At 36.1% G+C, this 21,824-nt stretch overlaps 1 protein-coding gene across 6 annotated transcripts in view; it reads left to right on the forward strand.

Moving 5' to 3' along the window:
* GOSR1 (golgi SNAP receptor complex member 1) overlaps positions 1-20,065 on the forward strand; it is a 57,161-nt gene extending 37,096 nt beyond the window's left edge. For 2 of the 6 annotated variants that reach the window (XM_038548412.1, XM_038548413.1), the window contains exons 7-9: positions 6,653-6,682; positions 13,245-13,327; positions 16,085-20,065. In XM_038548412.1, coding sequence (XP_038404340.1) covers positions 6,653-6,682; positions 13,245-13,327; positions 16,085-16,209 — 238 coding nt within the window. In that variant the 3' untranslated portion in view covers positions 16,210-20,065. Of the gene's footprint in view, positions 1-6,652; positions 6,683-13,244; positions 13,372-13,676; positions 14,471-14,570; positions 14,812-16,084 lie in introns of those variants that run through there. The other 4 variants (XR_005364739.1, XM_038548415.1, XM_038548416.1 and 1 more) reach the window with 4 other exon arrangements.
* Positions 20,066-21,824: the final 1,759 nt, after the last annotated feature.

The following is a 21,824-nucleotide window of genomic DNA, read 5'->3' on the forward strand; positions in this document are numbered from 1 at the left end:
GCCCGACGTGGGATTCAATCCCAGGTCTCCAGGATCACGCCCTGGGCCAAAGGCAGGCACTAAACCGCTGAGCCACCCAGGGATCCCCTGGATATCTTCTTTGAAGAAGTGTCTGTTCATGTCTTCTACCCATTTTTAATTGGATTATTTGTTTTTTGGGTGTTAAGTCTTATAAGTTCTTTATATATTTTGGATACTAACCCTTTATCAGATACATCATTTGCAAATATCTTCTATTCCGTAGGTTGCCTTTTAGTTTTTTTGGTTATATCCTGATTTTTGAATATTGAAGCCATCTTGCATTCCTGGAATTAACCGCACTTAGTCATGGTGCATAATTCTTTTTATATGTTGCTGAATTCTATTTTACATTTTTAAAAATTAGGAGAACTGAGTTAATTTTATTTATCTCAAGAACCTGTTGAGGAGCTGTTTACTTGGTTATTAAGACAAAAATTGAATGATGACTGTGAACAAGGAGAAAAGTTACCAAATCTGAAAAAGACTAAAGAAATTATAGGAGCATTCATATGTTGTTCATTCTTTGGGGTGAAAGGGGTCAAAGAACTGTTGTCTAGAATATGGATAGTCTGTCCTAGCTATTTATTTATTTATTTTTTTTTTTTTTAAAGATTTTAGTTTTTTTTTTTTTTAATTTTTATTTATTTATGATAGTCACACACAGAGAGAGAGAGAGAGAGGCAGAGACACAGGCAAAGGGAGAAGCAGGCTCCATGCACCTGGAGCCCGATGTGGGATTCGATCCCAGGTCTCCAGGATCGCGCCCTGGGCCAAAGGCAGGCGCCAAACCGCTGCGCCACCCAGGGATCCCTGTCCTAGCTATTTAAATTGCTTCCTAGAACAATAAAATTTAGAATAGAGATCCTCCAGTGACATAAAGGTTGCTAGATGAGAGGAAAGGGGAAGAATAGAGAAATGGAATAAATCTTAAGAGTATAGATTTTTATTAGAGAGAAGTCATTATCTAAAAGTAGTAGGGAAAACTAAAACTGATTGTAGAAGAGAGGAAGAGAGCTATCATTTATTGAGACAGTAAGAGCCAAATTTCTGAAGTCAGACTGAATTTGAATCCCACCTCTGCTAATAATTGTGACCAATGATTAGATTACTTCTTTCAGTCTCCATTTATGTGTGAATGATGAGAATGATATCTACTCTTGGGTGGGGTAGTGTATTACATTCCACATATGAGAGATCATGTGATATTTATCTTTCTCTGTCTTATTTCACTTAGCATAATGCTCTCATGGTCCATCCATGTTGAAAAGGCAATATTTCATTCTTTTTACCACTGAGTAATATTTTATTGTATATATGACAATTTCTTTTTTTTTTAAGATTTTATTTATTTATTCATAAGAGACAGAAAGAGAGGCAGAGACATAGGCAGAGGGAGAAGCAGGCTCCATGCAGGAAGCCTGATATGAGTCTCCATCCCGGGACCCCAGGATCACGCCCTGAGCGGAAGGCAGATACTCAACCACTGAGCCCCCCAGGCATTCTTGTATCACAATTTCCTTATCCATTCACCTGTTGATGAATTTAGGTTGATTCCATAACTTGGCTTTTGTAAATAATGCTGCAGTGAACATGGGGATATGTTTTTTTTTTTTTTAGTTAATATTACTACTTTCTATTTTTCACTTTTTATTTCACTTCCCAGAAGTGGAATTGCTGGATCATGTAGTAGTTATATTTTTAATTTTTTGAAGAACCTCCATACTATTTTCCATAGTGGCTGCACCAGTTTATATTCCCACCATCAGTACACAGGGGTTCCCTTTTTTCCACATAATTTCAACAGTTGTTATTTCTAGTCTTTTTGATAATAGCTATTCTAATAAATATGAGGTGATATCTTACTGTGATTTTGATTTGCATTTCCCTGATGATTAAGATGCTCCTTTTCATGTATCTTTTGGCCATTGATACATCTTTTTTTTTGGAAAAACATTTATTCAGATCTTAGGCCACTTTTTATTCAGATTGGGTGTTTTGTTGGTTTTTGTTTTGTCTTGTTTTGCTGCTGAGTTCCTTACATATTGAATATTAGCCCTTTACCAGATATATGATTTGCAAATATTTTCTTCCATTCAGTAAGTTGCCTTTTTATTTTGTTGATTGTTTCCTTTGCTGTACAGAAATTTTTTAGTTTGGAAGAAAAAATATTTTTCATTTGATGTAGTTCCATTTATTTATTTTTGCTTTTGTTGTTTTTGGTATCAAATACAAAAAAATCATCACCAAGATCTATGTCAAGGAGCTTACTGCCTGCATTTTCTTTTGAAAGTTTTATGGTTTCAATTCTTATGTTCAGTTCCCCAATCCATTTTGAGTTAATTTTGTGTTTGGTGTAAGATAGTGTTCCAGTTTTATTCTTTTGCAGTGGCTGTCCAGTTTCCCCAAAAGCATTTGTTAAAGAAATTGTCCTTTCCCGCTTGTGTATTCTTGGCTCCTTTGTCATAAATTGACTATATATGTGTGGCTTTATTTCTGGGCTTTCTGTTCTGTTCTGTTGATCTATGTCTGCTTTTATGCTAGTACCATACTCTTTTAATTACTATAGTTTTGTAATATAATTTGAAATTAGGGAGCATGATGCCTCCGGCTTAGTTTTTCTTCCTCATGATTGTTACGGCTATTCAGGGTCTTTTATGATTCTTTACAAATCTTAGGATGGTTTGTTTTGTTTCTGTAAAAAAAATGCTGTTGGAATTTTGATAGGAATTACATTGAATCTACATATTGCTCTAGGCAGTATGGCCATTTTAACATTAATTCTTCTAATCCATGAGCTTGGAATATCTTTCCACTTATTTATGCCTTCTTCAGTGTCTTGTATTAATGTCACCTTGTGTTTAAATATATTCCTAGGTATTTTATTCTTTTTGATGCAGTTGTAAATGGGATTTTCTTAATTTCTCTTCCTGATAGTTTATTATTAGTGTATAAGACAGATTTTTGAGTCATGGGTTTTGCATTCTGCAACTTTACTGAATTCATTTATTCTAACAGTTTTTTGATTGAGTCTTTAGGGTTTTTAATATGTCACCTGCACATAGTGACAGTTGCTTCCTTCATTGCAGTTTGGATGCTTTTTTTTTTTTTTTCTTTTTCTTACCTCATTGGTCTGTTTAGGACTTCTAAAGCTATATTGAATAAAAGTGACAAGAGTGGGCATCTTTGTTTCTGATCTTAGCTTTCAGCTTTTCATCATAGAGGATATCAGTTGTGAGCTTGTTGTATATGATCCTTATGTTGAGATACATTTCTTACCTGCTTTGTTGAGAGTTTTTATCATAAATGGATGTTGAATTTTGCGAGATGCTTTTTCTGCATTTGTTAAGATAATCATGATTTTTATCTTTCATTTTGTTAGTGTGATGTATCCCATTGATTGTAGATGTCAAATCATCTTTACATCTCTGGAATAAATCCCACTTAATCATGGTGTATGATCTTTTTTTAATGTATTCAATTTGGTTTGCTGACATTTTTGTATAGGATTTTTACATCTGTATTTATCAGGATATTGGCCTATACAGTTAGTCTCCTCTTATCTGTGGTTTCACTTTTCATGATTTCAGTTACCTGTGAACATTACCTTTTCATGATTTCAGTTACCTGTGGTCCAGAGGCAGGTGATCTTCCTTCTGACATATTGTCAGAAGGTCAGTAGTTGCCTAATGCTACTGTTCATTCCCCTCACTTCACCTCATCACATATTCATTTTATCACCTCATATTATCACAAAAAGAAAGGTGAGTACAGTACAGTAAGATATTTTGAGAATGAAAAATCACATTCACATAACTTATTATAGTATATTGTTACAATCCTATTTTATTCTTAGTTATTGTTGTAATCTCTTATGGTGCATAATTTACAAATTAAACTTTATCATAGGTATGTATGAATAGGAAAAAAAAACATAGTATACATAGGTTTCAGTACTATCCATGGTTTCAGACATTCTCTGGGGGTCTTGAAATGTAGTCTTCTTAGACAAAGGGAGACTACTGTAATTTTATTTTCTTATGGCATTTAGAACAGTACATGGCTCATAATCTCTCCATAACTATTAGCTGTCATTATTTTTAGCAAAATTAACAAAATTAATAGTCTGTTCTTTTGCACTTAATTTAGTAGTTTATTTGATTTTATCTTCATAAAAAAATAAGGTTATTTAAAAGATAAGGCTATTAACACAAAACTGGTTTGATGAGGGGCACCTGGGTGGCTCAGTCTGTTAGGCATCTGCCTTAGGTTATGGTCGCAGGTCCTGGGATGGAGCCTGCATGGGCTCCCTGCTCTGCAGGGAGTCTGCTTCTCCTTCTCCATGTGCCCCTCCCTCTGCTCATGCTCTCTCTCTTTTGTGCTCTCTCTCAAATAAATAATATCTTAAAAAAAGAAACTGGTTTGGGAGCACTGAAGTGGCTCAGTTGGTTAAGCATCTGTGTTCAACTCAGGTCATGCCCCTAGGGTCCTGGGATTCAGCCCCAAGTCCGGCTCTCTGCTCAGCAGGGAGTCTGCTTCTGCTTCTCCCTCTCCCGCTGCCCCATCCCCTGCTTGTCTGTGTGAGCGCACACTCAAATAAATAAATAAAATATTTTTTAAAAAACTGATTTGCTGTGATTGGCAATATAATTATTTACTTTCAAATTATACTTCCTGAATCTTAAAATGTCTTTTTTTTTTTTTCTCTTGACCTTCAGTATACTAAGGCTTTAATGAAAACAGTCAACCAAACCATTGTGTTGAACAAGGAGATATTAACCCAGTTATAGTTAACCACTCCCTCTTTTGTGAACTTATGACCACCTTACCAAGATGCCTGTAGGCATATATATTCTCTGTCTCTGTAGTCTGTAGAAGTTAGTACCTTACTTATCTTTGTAGCTCCTGTTTGATGCACTTCTTTTCCAGGGTACTTCCATACATTTGTTAACAAAATAAATGTTTATCATATTTATCAATAGAATTCATCAGAGCAGTGGGTTTATTTGGAAATTTATTATCAACTTTATGCTTAGATTTAGAATTAGTGCATAGTTACTGAGAAACTGCTGTAATAAATAGCAAAAAATACTTAGTGTTTACCGTGTACCAGGTTCTGTTCTAATCACTATATATAAACCTCTCTAATCCTCTTAACAAGTAGAGGTGGAGTGTTTTTGCTTATCATTCCCGTTACAGTTGAAAAAAATGTAGGCATAGGGTAATTTACCTAATGTCCGATTGCTAGTAATTTACCTAATGTCCGATTGCTAGTAGAGACAGCATTCAAAAGCCACATAGTCTGCTTTTAATTCCTCCACTATCTTTGTAATTTTTGAAGTTTGGGTTTTGGTTTGTTTGTTTGTTTGTTTGTTTGTTTGTTTGTTTTTAGGGGTGAGGAGCAAGGGAAGATTGAGAATCTTAAGCAGGCTCCATGCTGGGCATGAACCTGACTTGGGGCTCCATCTCATGACTCTTGAGATCAGGACCTGAGCCTAAACCAAGAGTTAGACACTTAACTGACTGAGCCACCCAGGCGCTCCATGTTATTTTTGAAATTCTCAATCATAGGGCTTATAGAAGGTATTTATGACATTTTTTAAAGTTCATTTTTGTCTCTTAATTCATACATTAATAACTTAGATTTCCTGGTCTACTACTTTATTATGAAACTTCCAGTTATTAGTTGATACCGTGAACTTAGAAATTATTTTGCAAAGTAGTTAGAAAAAAATGTGCAGGTATTCAATTAAGAACCTGCTGTGCAGGGACGCCTGGGTGGCTCAGCGGTTGAGCCCCTGCCTTTGGCTCAGGGCACAATCCCAGGGTCCGGGATCAAGTCCCACATCGGGCTCCTTGTGAGGAGACTGCTTCTCGCTCTGCCTCTGTCTCTGCCTCTCTCTCTGTCTCTCATGAATAAATAAATAAATAAAATCTTAAAAAAAAAAAAAAAAAAAGAACCTGCTGTGCACCTTGGGAGTTAGTTTTCATGCATTCTGCCATAAAGCAGCACCTTTACCTTGATACCTATGAATTCCTTCCTAAAATAGACTTCTTTCTTTCCACTGTGTGAACATAAATAGGCAAACATTTTACAGATCAAAGGTGTGTTTAGTGTCTTTATTCAGATTCTTGAATTGTTTTACAATAAGTAAGCTGAAATTTGGTTTCGTTTCCAAAACAAAACTGTTCCCCAAAAATGGAAGGAACTTTAAGGTGTAAATAATTACTACTTATAGACATCAGAACTATATTTCCTTATCCTGTCTCAACAAGTTGGTTGTAATTCTTAAGGTTTGAATAGGTTGTGGTGACAAGTTTGAGCTATCTAGATTAAAGAAGTTTCATTTCTTTATGCTGTCATTAAAACTGTTCTGTCTTTAATCATCAGGTATTTCTGTGGAAGAAATAGATTTAAGCTAACAAATACAAGTAAGATGAAAATTATACATGTGGATGAATTAAATTTATTTCAGGGCCCAGAATATTCTTCAGATGCTTTCAAAAGTCTTTGATATTCTGTTAATATAAATGGCTGAAAAGTTAACCTCTAACATGTAGAAAAACTAAGTACAAGTTTTAAATTAAATGTGCCTTAATGATTTCAGAATTTTCATTTTCATTTTATTTTCAGTTCAGATCGTCTGATAGAAGAGACAATAAGGTAGGAAAAATTTTTGTTGTACTTTAGTGTGTTTTTTGTTTGCTTGGTACATAAACATGCTAAATTAAACCCTGTAACTAGAGTTAAAGTTAATTTACCATTCTTAAAGATGGGAATTTCACTAGGTTGTGATGTATTTTTACTGTGTCCTTTCCTTATCAGAGACATTTGAAGCCCAGAATTTTTGTTTCTAGAATTAGGCTGACTTACCTAGGTTAATTTTTCTGATTAATTCATATTCAGTACTTTCAGCCTCAATCTTTTCATTCTCAAGTTTTAGTCGAAAACCACCTTTGACATGTGATTTGGCAGATGTCTTATTTATACCATTTATGTAGATTTGGTTTTTTCACAACAGCTGCAGAAAATCTTCTGCAGTAATATTTAGTGTTATCTGTAATAACACTGAAGTAGTTATTGCTTAAGGTAAGGGACATTTATTTGTTGGTCTGAACTGCTTAATTCTCTAGGTTTGGTGAATTTTTAGGTACTGTCTTATGACAATAAAAAAGTAAATGAACTAGATATGATCTCGACAGTTTAGAATTCAGCAGTGTCTAAAGCGTTTCTCGGGAAAGATATAATGAAGTACTTGGAAACATCAACAGACCTGTTTTACTCCTACCAGTGGCCTTGGTGTTGTGCTCAAATGTTCTACATGCTTTATTTTATTTAATTTCTTCAATAACCCAAGAAATAAATACTGTGTCCAAAACAAAAAAGAAATTAAGGTAAGTAATTTGCCTATGATCACATGACTGATAAATTATGTTGAGGATTCAGATCCTCAAATCTGAATCTCTGTAATTCTAGAACTAGGGCTCTATCTAAACTACTACCATATTTAACACCTTGTATAAAGAATACAAGCTTTGGAGTGTGATTTGGTTTGTGCTGCTCATCAGATCTCTGTTCTTGGATAAGTTTCTTGGGGCCTTCATTTTCTCATGTGTTTAAAAACAAGGATTGGGCAGCCCAGATGGCTCAGCAGTTTAGCGCCACCTTCAGCCCAGGGCATGATCCTGGAGACCTGGGATAGAGTCCCATGTCAGGTTCCCTGCATGGAGCCTGCTTCTCCCTCTGCCTGTATCTCTGCCTCTCTCTCTCTCTCTCTTCCTGTCTCTCATGAATAAATAAAATCGTAAAAAAAATTTTTTTTAATAAAAATAAAGATTGATGATAATATCTACCCTAAAATACTATTGTGAAGATTAAAGATAGTATAAGGTAAAATGCCTAATACAATGCCTAGCTGATACTAGGTAATCTATAAGTAGTAGCTGTATTACTAATGCAAACTGTTTTAATTTTTTATTTTGATATTTCAGAAAAATTCCAAGAGTACAAAGAATTCCCATATACCCTTTACTTAGATTCCCCACATTAACATTTTGCCACATTTGCTTTTTCACTTTTTTCCTGAACTATTTAAAAATAAATTGTAGACATGATGCCTCTCTACCACTAAATATTTCATTGTTCATATTTTAAATATGTATTTATATTGATATGGACTCATAGATTCTTATTTTATTCAGTAGGTTATAATGTTTCTATCATTATTTAATAAAGTATAATCACTTACAGTAATATGCAATTATCATATCTGGAGATTTTGTTTAAATTACATGCACTAGGTTGTCCATCTGAACAAAGTTTTCACACAATTGCCTAATTGTCAACTGAAATATTTTTCTTTGACTCCTTCCCTTTCATCAACACATAAAGTAAAATCACATTTGCCAAGGATTTTTTTACTTAAAGTTTCCCTATAATCCTGTTCCTTTTTTTCTTCCTATTATTTCCTCCTCTTTCTGCCTGATTTTTTCTGGGCCAGCCTGCCTTAATTAAACTGTTTAACTCAAAGCTGACCTATTTAAGGGCTAGTAATATGAGTATAAAAATTTGGAGTACTTCCTAGGATAGGAACCTTTGAGAACCGTTAATCACTGCTACGACTATTTTGCTAGTTAAAAAGAAAATATATATATAATTATAAGGGCTTTTTTATTTCATTATTTGCCTTTATTTCAAAATATGGTAGGTATCACAAGTGAAATTTTACTGACTCTGAAACTAGTTATAATTACTTATAGATTCTATAAAATTTAAGTGCCAAATAATTATTTGTGCATATTCTCTATTTAACAGTTTACTTTTTCCTTTCCTTTTGGAGATTTTAAGAATATGTGCAAACTGAATATAGACTCTGGCATCAATTAATTGAAAAGAACTAATATTTTTAATATTTATTCTTAAGCTTTAAACCTAGTATTGTCTGTTGAAAAACTATGTGTCTGAGTTTAGAACTAAAGCAAGTAAGAAAGTTCCAGTAAGCACATCAAAAGCACATCAATGATTTATCATTTTAAAAGTATTACATATTATTTGGAGCTTATGTTTGCTTCTGAGTATTTGACCTTTGAAATAACAACAGCCTAGAGTTCACTCAGCTTGACTCCACATGATGCAATGAGATGGGAAAGTATATCTAGATACATTCTGTGTGGTACTGGCAATCATGCATATTCAACAAGATAATAACATAATGTATGATGATAATACCCATTCTCTAAGGAATACAAAGTGCTTTGTGGAAATTATTTTTTAATCTTCTTTATCTACTTCTGAGACAAAGTGCATGGGAGATGGTGATAGTATAGTCCCAGTGTAAAAAACAGAGGCATATATGATTCAAAGATTGCCTTCAGAAGCTCAGCCTCACTTTAAATGAAGTTGTGTTACTTTATATAAGACCATCATACCCCTTTTAAAGTACATAAATTTATGTTAAAACAACCACATTTTAAATGTATCCTATTTTGTTACAGACATAATTATGAATAAGAACTAATGATGCAAAAGATGTTGTTAGTTTGGACTCTCCTTGTGTTCTTTTGGATTTGGGATCTAAAATTCAGTGTAAAGTTAACATTGTGGGGTTCCTTCTGTTTTACTCTCTTCTGGTTGTTATCCAGGCCTGCTCCACTGCACTGGTCCAGGGGTCCCTGTTACCTTCAAATACCGCCATTTTTGGATCAGCTATTTCTTTTTTTTTTTTTTTTTTTTTAAGATTTTATTTATTTGTTCATGAGAGACACAGAAAGAGAGAGGCAGAGACACAGGCAGAGGGAGAAGCAGGCCCCATGCAGGGAGCCTGAAGCGGGACTCATCCCGGATCCCGGGGATCATGACCTGAGCTGAAGGCAGACACTTAACCACTGAGCCACCCAGGCGTCCCTGGATCAGCTATTTCTTGAATTTAGTGTCTTCCATTTTCTTAGTTTATTCCCTCATTATGCCAGACCATATTCTTTAGTAGTTTCCTAAGACAGAACAAGAGGTCCAATTTTGGACTTCTCACATATATCCTTGATTCATTGTTTAGCTAAGTTAAAGAGTTCTGGTTAGAAATAATTTTGAAATGTTTGAAGGTACTGTTTTTAAGTTCAGTGCCAGTTGAGATATCTGGTCCTTTGAATGTGATGAGCTTTTTTCTTCTGGAAACTTTTAGGGTCTTTTTCCCCCATGTTTTGGGGTGTTCTTTAACCTCCCCATAGTGAGCTTAGCACACATCTTTTCCAGTTCATTGCACTGGACATTGGGTGGGCTACTACCATCTGGAAACACATCTTCAGTTCTGGGAAATTTTCTTAAACTATCATTTTCCTACCTCCTTTTTCACTGTTTCATTTCTGGTTTTTTTTTGCTTTTAACCGGTAATAAATAGGTTGGACCTTCTGTTGTTCCTTTCTTACCTTTTCTCTGTTTTCCATTTATCTTTTTTTCAACTTTCTGAGAGGTTTACTCGATTTGTCCTTTCAATGCTTCTATTACATTTTAATTTCCGTTCTTTTTTAAAATTTACACCAGTTTTTCTAAGGAGTGGGTACACTCTTACACACACATAGATTTATGTTTATGTTTCATGGTTGTGATGCCTTCTTTTCTCTCTCTGAAGACATTAAATATAATTTGATTTTAGAGTTTCTTGAGCTTCTATTACTGCCTGTTTCCTCAGATTCACTTTTCTGTTTGCTGGTTAGTTGGTTTGGATCCCTGCCTTTCATTAGAGGCTTTTCTCAAACTCATAGTGATTCTTGGTTCTTTGTTCATATTTAAGGGTAAGGCTCCAAAATCCAGTACCTGGAAGCTCGTTCTGTGTACTTGAGTGGTGGGACACTTGCCAAGTGGTAGACCCCACAGTGGATGATCAGAAGGGGGCCTGGCTGTTTCATTGAGAGCTTCATAATGTCAGTATCTCTAAGATCTCTTCTAGGTTAGATCTTCTACTGAGCTTGGGGCAGTCACCTGACTTAATGGTTCAGGAAAGGTAATGTAGGGGTCTGGCATTTACTTGTACAAATTCCATTTTTAGCCCTATTCCACAGTTTTGCCTTCAAAGATACCTGATCCCCTTAATTCATTTTTTTTTTCTCATCTCCTCAATTCTTTATCTTTTCTGGGATCTGGGAAAAACTTTTATAATCATTGCTTGACTCTTGGTGGTACTGAGGCAAATAACTGCAGTAGATTTGGTGCTGATAATGTTATTCACATTTCTTAGTCACTCAGGTAGAATTCCTGCAATTTTCTTTTCAATTTTCTTTATTATGTATGTGTACAGTGTTCTTTTTGTAACAGTTTAAATAATTCTAAAATATATAAAGAAAAAGTTCATTTCCTGGTAGTGTCCCTCCATTCCTGTCCCCTGAGTAACTTATAATAACTGACAGTTGTTAATATCTTTCTAATATGCTCACTGTCATACAGGTGTATACAAAGATGGTTTATTGCTTGAAATGAAAAAAAGATTTCATACTTTACACATCGTGTGCCTTGCTTTAATCATTCAGTATATCATAAAAATCCCTCTTGGTTAATAGAAATAATGCCATCCTATTCTTTTTAATAACAAAGTATTATTTCATAGTGTGGTTAAATCATAATCTGTTAAACCTTTCCAGTGTTGTTTCCATTTGGGCAGTTGTTTTTGTGTGTTTGTCTTTTACTATACCAAATAGTGCTCTAATATATATCCTTTTATCTGTCTCTTCACACACTTGTTTCTTCTTTGCCTCCTTCTCAATTCTTGAAATTTCATGTTTTATTTGCCATTTGCTTAGAGTACTCCCTCTAGCATTTTTCTCCAGTAGGATAGCTGGTGTTGCCTGTTCAAAAATATGTTCATTCAGCTCCCAGATGGGTTAAGCTAAGAGACCTCTAAGCAGAGACCCCTACCAGAAGTGGCAGTAGGCAACCCAGCAGTTTTTTCTTCTTCAGGACTCGTGGCCTGTCAGTTGTCAGTTCATAGGTTCTTCTAGTTGTATGTAGCAGCCCTTTACCAGCTGCAGGTACCAGAAGCAGTTCTGTCCATTACTGCAGCTCCAGTGCATGCAGGTCCATGTCTTCCACTCTCGGGTCTCCTCAGGATGCAGTGAAACATAGATCTTTGCCCCAGGCTTGGAGAAAAATCTAGTCTTTCCTGTCGTTAGTTCCTTGGTTCTTCCCTTGCTTGAAAGAGTATAACCTACCTGGCTTTCTTCCTTGGAGATTTCGAAAGAATGTGGGATCTCAGATGGACCCCTCCCCTACATATCTGCCTTAGTTCTTATGTTTCTCCATGGAAGAAATTGGACCAGAAATGCGGTCAGGAATTTGTGCTCTGATCATCATCTTCCTGGAATCTCTTCATCTCTGTTCCTTTTTTTTTTTTTTTTTTAATGTTTCATATATTTTCAGATTTAAGAACACTCTGTTTCTTGCTGTTTTTTCTGTCAGTATCTATAGCATTCTACTGTGTATTACATGTCAAAATGGATACTGACCTGCCCTCTAGGTTTCTAATGTCCAGGGAAATAAGGCTGTTGAAAGTTGACCCTGGCAGTGACAGCAAAAAAATACCAACTGAGATTCTTTTAAAATAGGATATCAGTGTAGTCACTTGGAAGAGACTATTAGTTTTTGTAAGGGAAGGGACTTTTTCCCATCTCTCTTAGGCATTTAGTGAATGTGTAACCTTTGTCAAAACCTACTTGGAAACCCAGCATAATGTTGCACATGTCTCCTAAAATCTGCCTGGTTGATTGTCAAGTAGAATTCTGGAACATAATCTTTTCATAAATTAAAGGCTGGTTATATATGAATATTTTGTGATGTGTTACACTTTAGGTTCTATTTTTATGATCATAATTTCATACTTCCCTCTCAACAGTTTTTCTGATAAAGGATATTTTAGTAGCTGGCCCCTTTCAAAACGATTTTAAGAAGCTTTTGTAATAGTGATTTGTCTGTTATTTCATTTGTTACTTTGGGAAAACTCACAGGAACTGGCTTACTGCCTTGTCCAAAAAGATACCAGAGGATAGCAGTGGGGATGGAGTGGTCATTCAGGAAAGGGATAGCGTTAAGGTGACTTGGGAAATGATTTTTTTTTCTCTGCGCATGCTTTTCAAGATTATGTTGCTTATTTTAGTTTTCTGTTCACTTTTACGGGTGTGATGGATCCATACAGGATAATTTTAAATGCCAATGTAATTATCTTCTCTTTCCCCCTCTTCAGCATTGCTATGGCAACAAAAGAAAATATGACTTCACAGAGAGGAATGCTGAAGTCAATTCAGAGCAAAATGAATACTTTGGCCAGTATCCTTTTTGAAATTTTGAAATCACTAGTTTTTGGTGGGGAGGTATCTATGCCTTTTTTGCGGGGCGGAGCGGGGGGGGGGTGGCGGTTAGGTTGCCATCATCAAATAGCAGTTGAGGCCATTAGTAATTACATAATATGAATATGCCTTGCATTCCTACTTTATAAAAGTTGATTTTGTTTAGTGCCATTTGTAAAAGATTGTACACCATAAGTCTGATACTAATAGATTCAGAAAATTATAAATGAATTTTCAAATTACAAAATTATTTTACATTTTAAAAACTCTTGAATCCATGTTAGAATGCCACAGTATATATTATTCTTACCTCAACATCATAAATTACGTGCTTTTTCTTACTTTTTTTTCCCAGTTTGGAGGATAAGTCAGTAGCAGATGCTTAGAAGGAGAAAGAAGGAGACAGACATCCGTACATTTAGAGGAGTTGTATTTTCATTGTGACTCTTCATGCACAAGCTGAATGCTAGGATAGATTGTTTCTTGTGACTTCTACCTTTTTAATTCTTGAGTTTCCTGATTTGAATTAGGATTATTAATACTTCCACAAAACCCAGTGGGGAAACTGGTAAGCCTGCTACTCTGAAATATTCTGTTTACTCTCTGAGAAGTCAAGCCTTTTGGAGAAAAAGTTTTCTTTCCCGGTTACTAAGAGAGGAAGAACCTATAATTTTCAAAAGCTGAGTATCTTCTGGTCCTAGATAATTTAAGGCCACTTTTAGTTTGATACTTAATTCCCTAAGGAATATCCTGGAGTGTATTGGTATTTTCTAGTTTTTTGTGAGTTTTGTTCTTGTTTTTATCACCCTAAATATAAAACCATACATCTGCAATCATTTATATTTTATATTGGGTTACACAGTTTACAGAGTACTGTTACATATACTTGTATCATCAAATTATGATACTTCCAGAAGAATGTGTGTTCAAAAAAATCAAATAAAATGAGTGTTAGGACTCCATAGAGAGGTAGCAACAGAAACCTAATTCAGACTGACTTAAGGGGGGAAAGGAGGAAATTAGTTTGTATATATGTATCTAAAATTCATGGGTAGAATTTGACTTAAGACATGACTCAAAAAAAAAAAAAAAAAAAAAAGACATGACTCAATTCAGGAGCTCAGATTTATGGTCAGATTTCATTGTTAAACTGCCGTTCCTCTCTCTCTTTTCCCCCTACCTATTCCACTTCTTATCTTTCCTGTGGTTGACCTTATTCTCAGGTTTTCTCCTTATGGGGACAGAGATGGCTATAAGAGTCACCTTCTACTAGTTCAGAAGTCCCAGTGGAAAGGTGGGTCTTTTCTAACAGCTGTGATAAAAGTTTCAAGAGGACTGTAATTGCCCCAGCTAGGGTCACTGGAAAGGAATATTCTTCCTGGCCAGTCCTGAGTTCTATATATACCTGATGGCAGAGGACAAGGTCAGCCCACACTCTTACATGGACTGAACTAGATGACTATAGAAGAAGACAGAGGGGACTCCCTAAAAGTAAACTGGACAGAAATGTGCACATTAGAGACAAGGTTTCCTAATGCTGAGAGTTTGTGTACTCTAAGGGGATTGTTGATCTTTTTACTCAGCAAAAAAAGATTCAGCATTTGTTCTATATGAGATTGGTATCTTGTAAAAGTTATTGCCTATTATTTCATGCCTCCTGTTCTTATATATTTTTAAAATTATTTCTGAAAAATTTTTTTCATTAGTTCAGAAACACATTCATACAGTATGTGAAGCTCTATCCTGGGTAGACAGGGAATTTCAGGATTAGTAGAAGACATGGTCCTAATCATATAATATGTGGAATATATAAATACATGAATATAGTCCCTGCTGAGTAGTTTAATGACAGAAAAATGCAATAAGGATTCACAGGGTGGAGATACAATTCCAGCCCTCTAGTACTGTAGGTGGGTTTTGTTGGTGGTTTTTCTGACTTTGATATGATACCTCTGTTAACAAAGAGGATTCACCTGCAGGTATATTGTCAGAAATGCAAGAGTATAGGATGAGCACACATGTGCTGTGGTCTACAACATACAAACTAGAGCATGAAGATATTTTAAAATACTAAGTAAAATGTAGTTGTGACTGTTTTTAAACCTCTAAAATTGGAAACTTCCTATCTTTTTTTATGTTTCCCAAGTAGGACAGCTAGAGAGCAGTGTAACCTACTTTCCTACCATATCCTATCTACTGCTGCAAAATAAATTTAAAAATTTAAATAATTCACCAGTGACTGATTTCTTCAGACCCTAGAGTTGGTTCCCACCAATTCCATTCCAAGGGGCTTATCACCCTGTGAGGAGAGGATCAGTTACTTCTTCAAAACTCTTCTGGCAAAACTTCCCACTCTCCTGAGAGAAGGGGTTTAAAGAGAGTGGGAGGTAGGGAAGAGAGGGAGAGGAAGGAAGAGAGAGGGAGGGGGGAAGCCGGGGTGGTAGCAGTCGTAGTTGGCTGTACCTGTGCCTCCCTGCCCTGCAGTGTTCCTCTCTTCACACACTGGTTCCCACCCTGACCTGGTCGTAATGCCTCAATTTGGGGGGACTTTGAGCAGTAGGACATCCCTAGCTTGGGCATGTGTTTTTTTAAGACTCCCTCTGTGTAATTTTCTTCTCCTGTATTTCTTCTCATTATTTATTGTTTCTGGACTACACTGATCTCTCTTTTTGTGACTCCTGTGACTTTTATCTAAAGAGGCTTCTTCAAATATGACCTTAATAAAGATTTCCCAAAGATCGTTTTCCTGCTGTGAACAGCCTGATCCAGCGGATCAATCTTAGGAAGCGGCGAGACTCACTCATCCTGGGTGGTGTCATTGGTGTCTGTACCATCCTATTGCTGCTGTATGCTTTCCATTGATGGAACATCTCCAGGGACTCTTAACAACCACCACTTTCACACCCTGATCTGGAATAAGGAAAAGTAGGAAGGAGAAGTTGATGCCCTGATGATTATCCTGACCAGCAGGATTAATTCAAGACTGGTAGCGGTGGACTCTGCTGTGACATGGTCAGGTTGAGCTGAAGCCACAGTTTTGCTGTGCTATCTTTTCTAACACATATTTCCTTCTGTTTTTAGTTTAAAAAAAAAAAAAAAGTTTTCAGTTGCTTTTGTCTTCCTAAGAGGTAAGTAAACCAATCAGAAACAGTTTCTGTGCTTCAGTAATAGTGTCGAAGGCTGATGACAAGCCAGGTCTTATATCTGGACTCTTCAGAAAACCAGGTTTCTCTATATCCAAAGACTGCTTTCCTTTCAGCCCCAGATTGGGTTGTGAATAAAAATAGTTCTTCTCCTTTTATTTTACACTCATGATGAGAAATAACAAGTCATTTCTTGATAAGCTGTGCTACAAATTTCTACTCTGAGTCCCTGTTTTGGTATTCAAGGAAAATTACATTTTTCACAGATTCTTTGAGATGCCAACAGATAACTTCAACATAGTTGAGGTTGTCTGAAGCAGAAGACAAACACTGCAAAAAAAAGCTTTTTTTTTTTTCCTTCTTTTTGTAAATTGTATGCACACTGGGGTTAACTGTATTACTGGAAAAGCATCAAGAATAACAGGCTTTTTTTCAGTCATTGTTTTGATTTTTTGCTTCTTCCATAGGATTAATATTTGCTATTACAAGTAAATGAAATTTCAGTTCTACAGTGATAAAAGTAGCTGATAGCCAATGTCTGTCATCACCCCCACCTATTCCTCATGTCAGAATCGACTCTTGAGTGAGGGGACTGGTCAGTTTTCAGTGAGATCTATTCAACAAGCCACATGTAAAAAGACATTGAGGGGTCACCGTCCAGATAATTCCAGTTGTAAATGCTCCATGATCTAGGAGCAAAAGTTTAAGAACTACTGCCTGATGTTCTAGAAATTCTGGGTGTTATGAAAACCTATTCATTCCAAATCTGTTAAGCTTTTCCAAACATCCAGAGAATGCTTTTACTATTGAAGGTGCGTGTGTCAGAATCTCGCTATGTCTGCATCTGACTTCTACTACCGCCCCTGGACAGCGATAGAATTTTAAACCACCCACCCAAATTCTTTTCAGGCTTACCGTTTCTCCATTTCTGTACACGTATGACTTACTTGTCCAACTGAACTACCACAGATAGCTTGAAGACGTCAATATCTACACTCCTCACTAAGAAAGAAGGTTGCCCTTCACTGTTGGAATGTTGACTATGGTATTTATAGTGTTGGCTTCAGACTCTGCCACAGGGAATAAAAGGATATTAGCATGCAGTTCTTAACTACATCACAGTATATGGGCGATGACATTCAGGTGAACTTAATACACAGTATACTAACCCCTGGTCTGATATAGAAACTGAGAGGTGTTTCCTTCTGGTGTCAAAGTTTTATTACGTTCCGGGTGTGAAAGGCATTTGATATATATTTTTTTTTAACTGTGAGGTTTATTTTTCTAAATATGGGTTGATTAATAGGTTACTTGATTGGGGATGCCCTTAAAAGAAAGTTTTCCCAATGTGGATCATAAAGGATCAGAGAAGTTCATTTATTAAATTCTGTGTTGGGAGAACAAAACTACTCTCCCCTGACAGTTTATTATTATCTTTGATTTTTCAAAGGGCCTTGATTGGTGGTTGTGCCTCAGCTAGAATTTATGGGACTTCCATTGCTATATGGTTGGCATTTATACAATCTGAAGTATCATAAATAAAGTTATTTATTTAATTATATAACCAGTCTTTTTTACTGGTCTGATTATTTGGTACATTCATTAATGCTGATTGTGTGAGAGTAAACTGAGGGCCTGAGCTAATTTAGCTTGCTGCACTAAACACTACTTTTTGATGGCTGATGAGCCTTTCTATTAGGGTTATGCTTAAATGAAGTAATAGAATTATGTTATTTTCTTTATGAAAATTAACTAGTTTTTCCAAGCAACTTGAAAAAGCTTGGTGTGAGATGTTGGTGTCAGGTAGGTCTGACTAACTGCCCAGTGCTGTAGCCCATAGTGAGGTGACCCCGGGATCAAATGTAGATAGTCAGGATAGGGCTTGTCCTCTCCTCCTACAGTTCCTTCATTCACAGAAAGAAATCCTGGAATAAGGAAGTAGAAGTGTGCCATTTACAAGAAGAGGATTTGAATCCCATGATAGCAGATTTGAACTCCTTCAGTTTTGTGCCATTTAACTTTTTTTTTTTTTTTTAACCATCTTTGTTTTCTCCCCTTTTTCTCCCCTTACAGACCTACTGCTAGGCTCAGGGGCCAACTGTAAGTTGCTTGTTACAGCCAAGAGGTCAGAAGGAAGTGGCCTCTTAGGGGAAATTATTCTCCCTCGGCCATTGTCTTATATAATAATAATAACGGATCTTTCCTTTGGGATCATTTTGGTAACCATTCAAAACTTTTCCCTTTCACTAAGAAGGCAAAACAAGGGAAAAAATTCCCAAAAGTATACTGAGATTTTGTTTTAATGTGTGTTGATAACTTTAGTTAAAAATGTTTAATTTACTACTAAGTTCAAACCCAGATATCCATATGCTTCAGTTCATCTGTCCTGGCGCCCTCTACATTCTTTTAGAGTTTTTAATGATGCTGAAGGATTCCCTATAACCTGCATTTCTCACCCTTAATTTTTCTAGTGTTAGAAAAGGGCTTTCCTATGTACCAAAATCCCCTATGTACCAAAATCTACTTGTACAGAATGCCTTTTTCCCTTCTGCAGATCAGGCATGGAAGTAAAATCCTAAGAATTGAAACAAGTGAAGAGAGGAGGCATCACACGGGCACTTTTTGTACCTGAAACCAAATAATATTTACTTTAGGTCTTTCCTACTGGATGCTGAATACATCTAACTAGGACAGTGTACTTATTGAGACTTTTGATGTCATGACTTTGGCCTCTGTGGAACTGAGGCACCCTGGACTTGCATTCCCACCATTGATTGTCTATTTCACTGTTAATAATCTCAGCCTGATGAAAAGGACTTTAAAGAACTGGACTAACTTTTTTGGTTTTCTAATACCTCATGTTTGATCATTAGCCGGATATGATTTCTTAAAAATTGACCGAGTTCTCTAACTTGCTGCGGAGGTTAAATGGACATGTCTAGGATTACACTAAATGTGGCAAATGTAACTAAAGCACAAATGGATTCCACTCAGAAAAGTAAAATGATTGTGCTCCATTCTCCTTTTGGGTTAGAGGTGGTTTAGCCTGATCTCTGTACAGATGCAGAGCTTTTCATCATGGTCTTTATAAACCAATCTCGTTATTCTTTCTTTTTTTTTTTTTTTTTCGTTATTCTTTTATAAACTTGCATACTCTTAAGCTTCTCTGGGAAAAAATAAGGACTAAGTAACTCTGAAGGATGTTTATTGGATAAAAAGCTGAGATATAGCTGAGCCATGTCTTGAGGGATCTTTCTTATTTTCTTTGTACCTAACGTCTCTCTTTAGTATAAGAGTATTTGCATCTGTTCCCATCCTGTTAGTTCTGAGAGAGGAAGGGAAGTCATTTCCAGTCACACTTTACCAGGATGAGAGATGTCTCCTCATGAAAAAATGCCAATACAGATTTTTTAAAAATCTATTCCAAATGCACTTTCTAATTTTTTTGCTTTTAAAATGGCTTCTGGAACCAGATTTATTGTATTTGTACTTAATTTTTGTTGTCATCTAAATGTGCATTTTCTGACTGTATAGAAGCTTTGTTATGTAATTTAATAATAAATTAGAAATCTAAATGGTTGTGCCTATGGTTGTTTGTATTGAAATAGTACCATTGAGTTAGTTTGCAATAATGATTATGAAATCTTGGGTATAGATAAGTATTTTTCATGATGTCCTAAAACCTAGAGTGAAGTAGTATTGGTACTGAAAAGCTGCCCCCTCACCTATCGTTCAAAAACATCATATGAATATTCCATTGATAATTTAGCCCAAGAAATGAAAGAGAATCTCTTCTCAAAATGAAACTTCAGAAGGTATGACAGGAATGTAAAATTGTAGAATTTAGCAAGAGAAATGGGTTCTTATCCTCCCTAAATAATGACTTTTTATCCTACAGATCAGAACTTGATTGTCTACCCCACCAGAGAATGAAAATCTCTCATCATCCGTTACCTCTCCAAAATGTTTTTATTCATGTTTTCTGCATCCTTTTTTAAAATAACAATACAATTGAAATAAAATTCATGTACCATAAAATCTACTCTTTCATGGTGTGTGCTGATGGGGTATAGTGTATTAGTTGTGCAACCAGCACCACTAACTTCAAAACCTTTTTATATCACCCCCAAAAAAGCAGCACCATTCCCATTAGCAGTGACTCCCTTCCCCCTCTCCTTTTTATCCAACCAGAGTGTTCTTACTGTCTTGGCCACCCCAGTTTTTCCCTCTTACCCATTGACATGATTTCCAAAGTACCCCCTTCTTTCTTGAGATCTTGATATTTCTTTGGCTATTAACGTGCCCAGCTCTGAATGTGCACAGCCCCACATAGACCTACATAAAATCCAACACCACTCTCAGTGAGGGTAGCCATCCCTTTTATAGATAAGGAGATAAGCCCAGAAGGATTGAGTGATTTGCTCAACGAAAAGTAAAGCAAGGATTTGAATATTGAGGGCTTTTGGTCCCAAATACTGTGCTAGTTCCACAAGATAAAATTTAACTTGTGCTGCATCATTATGAGAGAAGCTATGAAAGAACCACCAATTTTGCCTGGTTTTAAAAGTGATATATTTAAAGCTTATTTAAAGTCCTAAGGCTTGATTATTTTAAAGGACTACTAACTACTGGCTGAATGCTCAGTAAAGAGGACTTGTTTTAAATCACTTCCTTTACGAGAACTAAATGTAATGCACTGCAGTTGTAAAAAAAAAAGTTTTTTTTTTTAGTGGCTTTCATTGGACCAACTCTGTTCCTGTTCAACTCTTCTTACCTTCTAGTTTAGAACCTCGGAGGTCTTCCTAGAGATGGCCGACGGTGGCAGCGGTGTGGTGCATTTCCTCTCTGGGTGGAATGGCTTTGATGGGCCCCCACTCCTACTAAACCTGCCCTTTCCCTGGGAAAGGATCTGAGGTACCGCCCCAGCATGCCTTGTCTGATGGCAGAGATGCCTAGAATTTAAAAAGAAAGAAAGAAAAAAAAAGCTGGAGAATCTTACTGAAAATGTTTATTTGTTTATTATCAGGACATTTTCTCTTCTTTCTCTAAAGCAAAAGCCAGAAGAAAAACCAAGTATATTCCTCCTTCTGAAGATACAGACTTGCTGGCTGATTTGGAACAAAGAGGGATGCACTTTATCCTGATGCCTTCTGCTCCACCCGGCTAAGATTCCCCCACCTTGGCAGAGCTCCTCAGCTTGCAGAGCTCTTTATTACTAACTCAGAAAATACTTAAAAGCTAGGAAGATTGGGTGCTGAAAATTTGTAACTGCTTAGAGGAACCCCAGAGATCACTTGGCTGTGTTCTGCCCTCATCAAATTATCATCTCTTTTG

This window comes from Canis lupus, chromosome 9, assembly GCF_011100685.1.
Source record: "Canis lupus familiaris isolate Mischka breed German Shepherd chromosome 9, alternate assembly UU_Cfam_GSD_1.0, whole genome shotgun sequence".
In the NCBI taxonomy this organism is placed as follows: domain Eukaryota; kingdom Metazoa; phylum Chordata; class Mammalia; order Carnivora; family Canidae; genus Canis; species Canis lupus.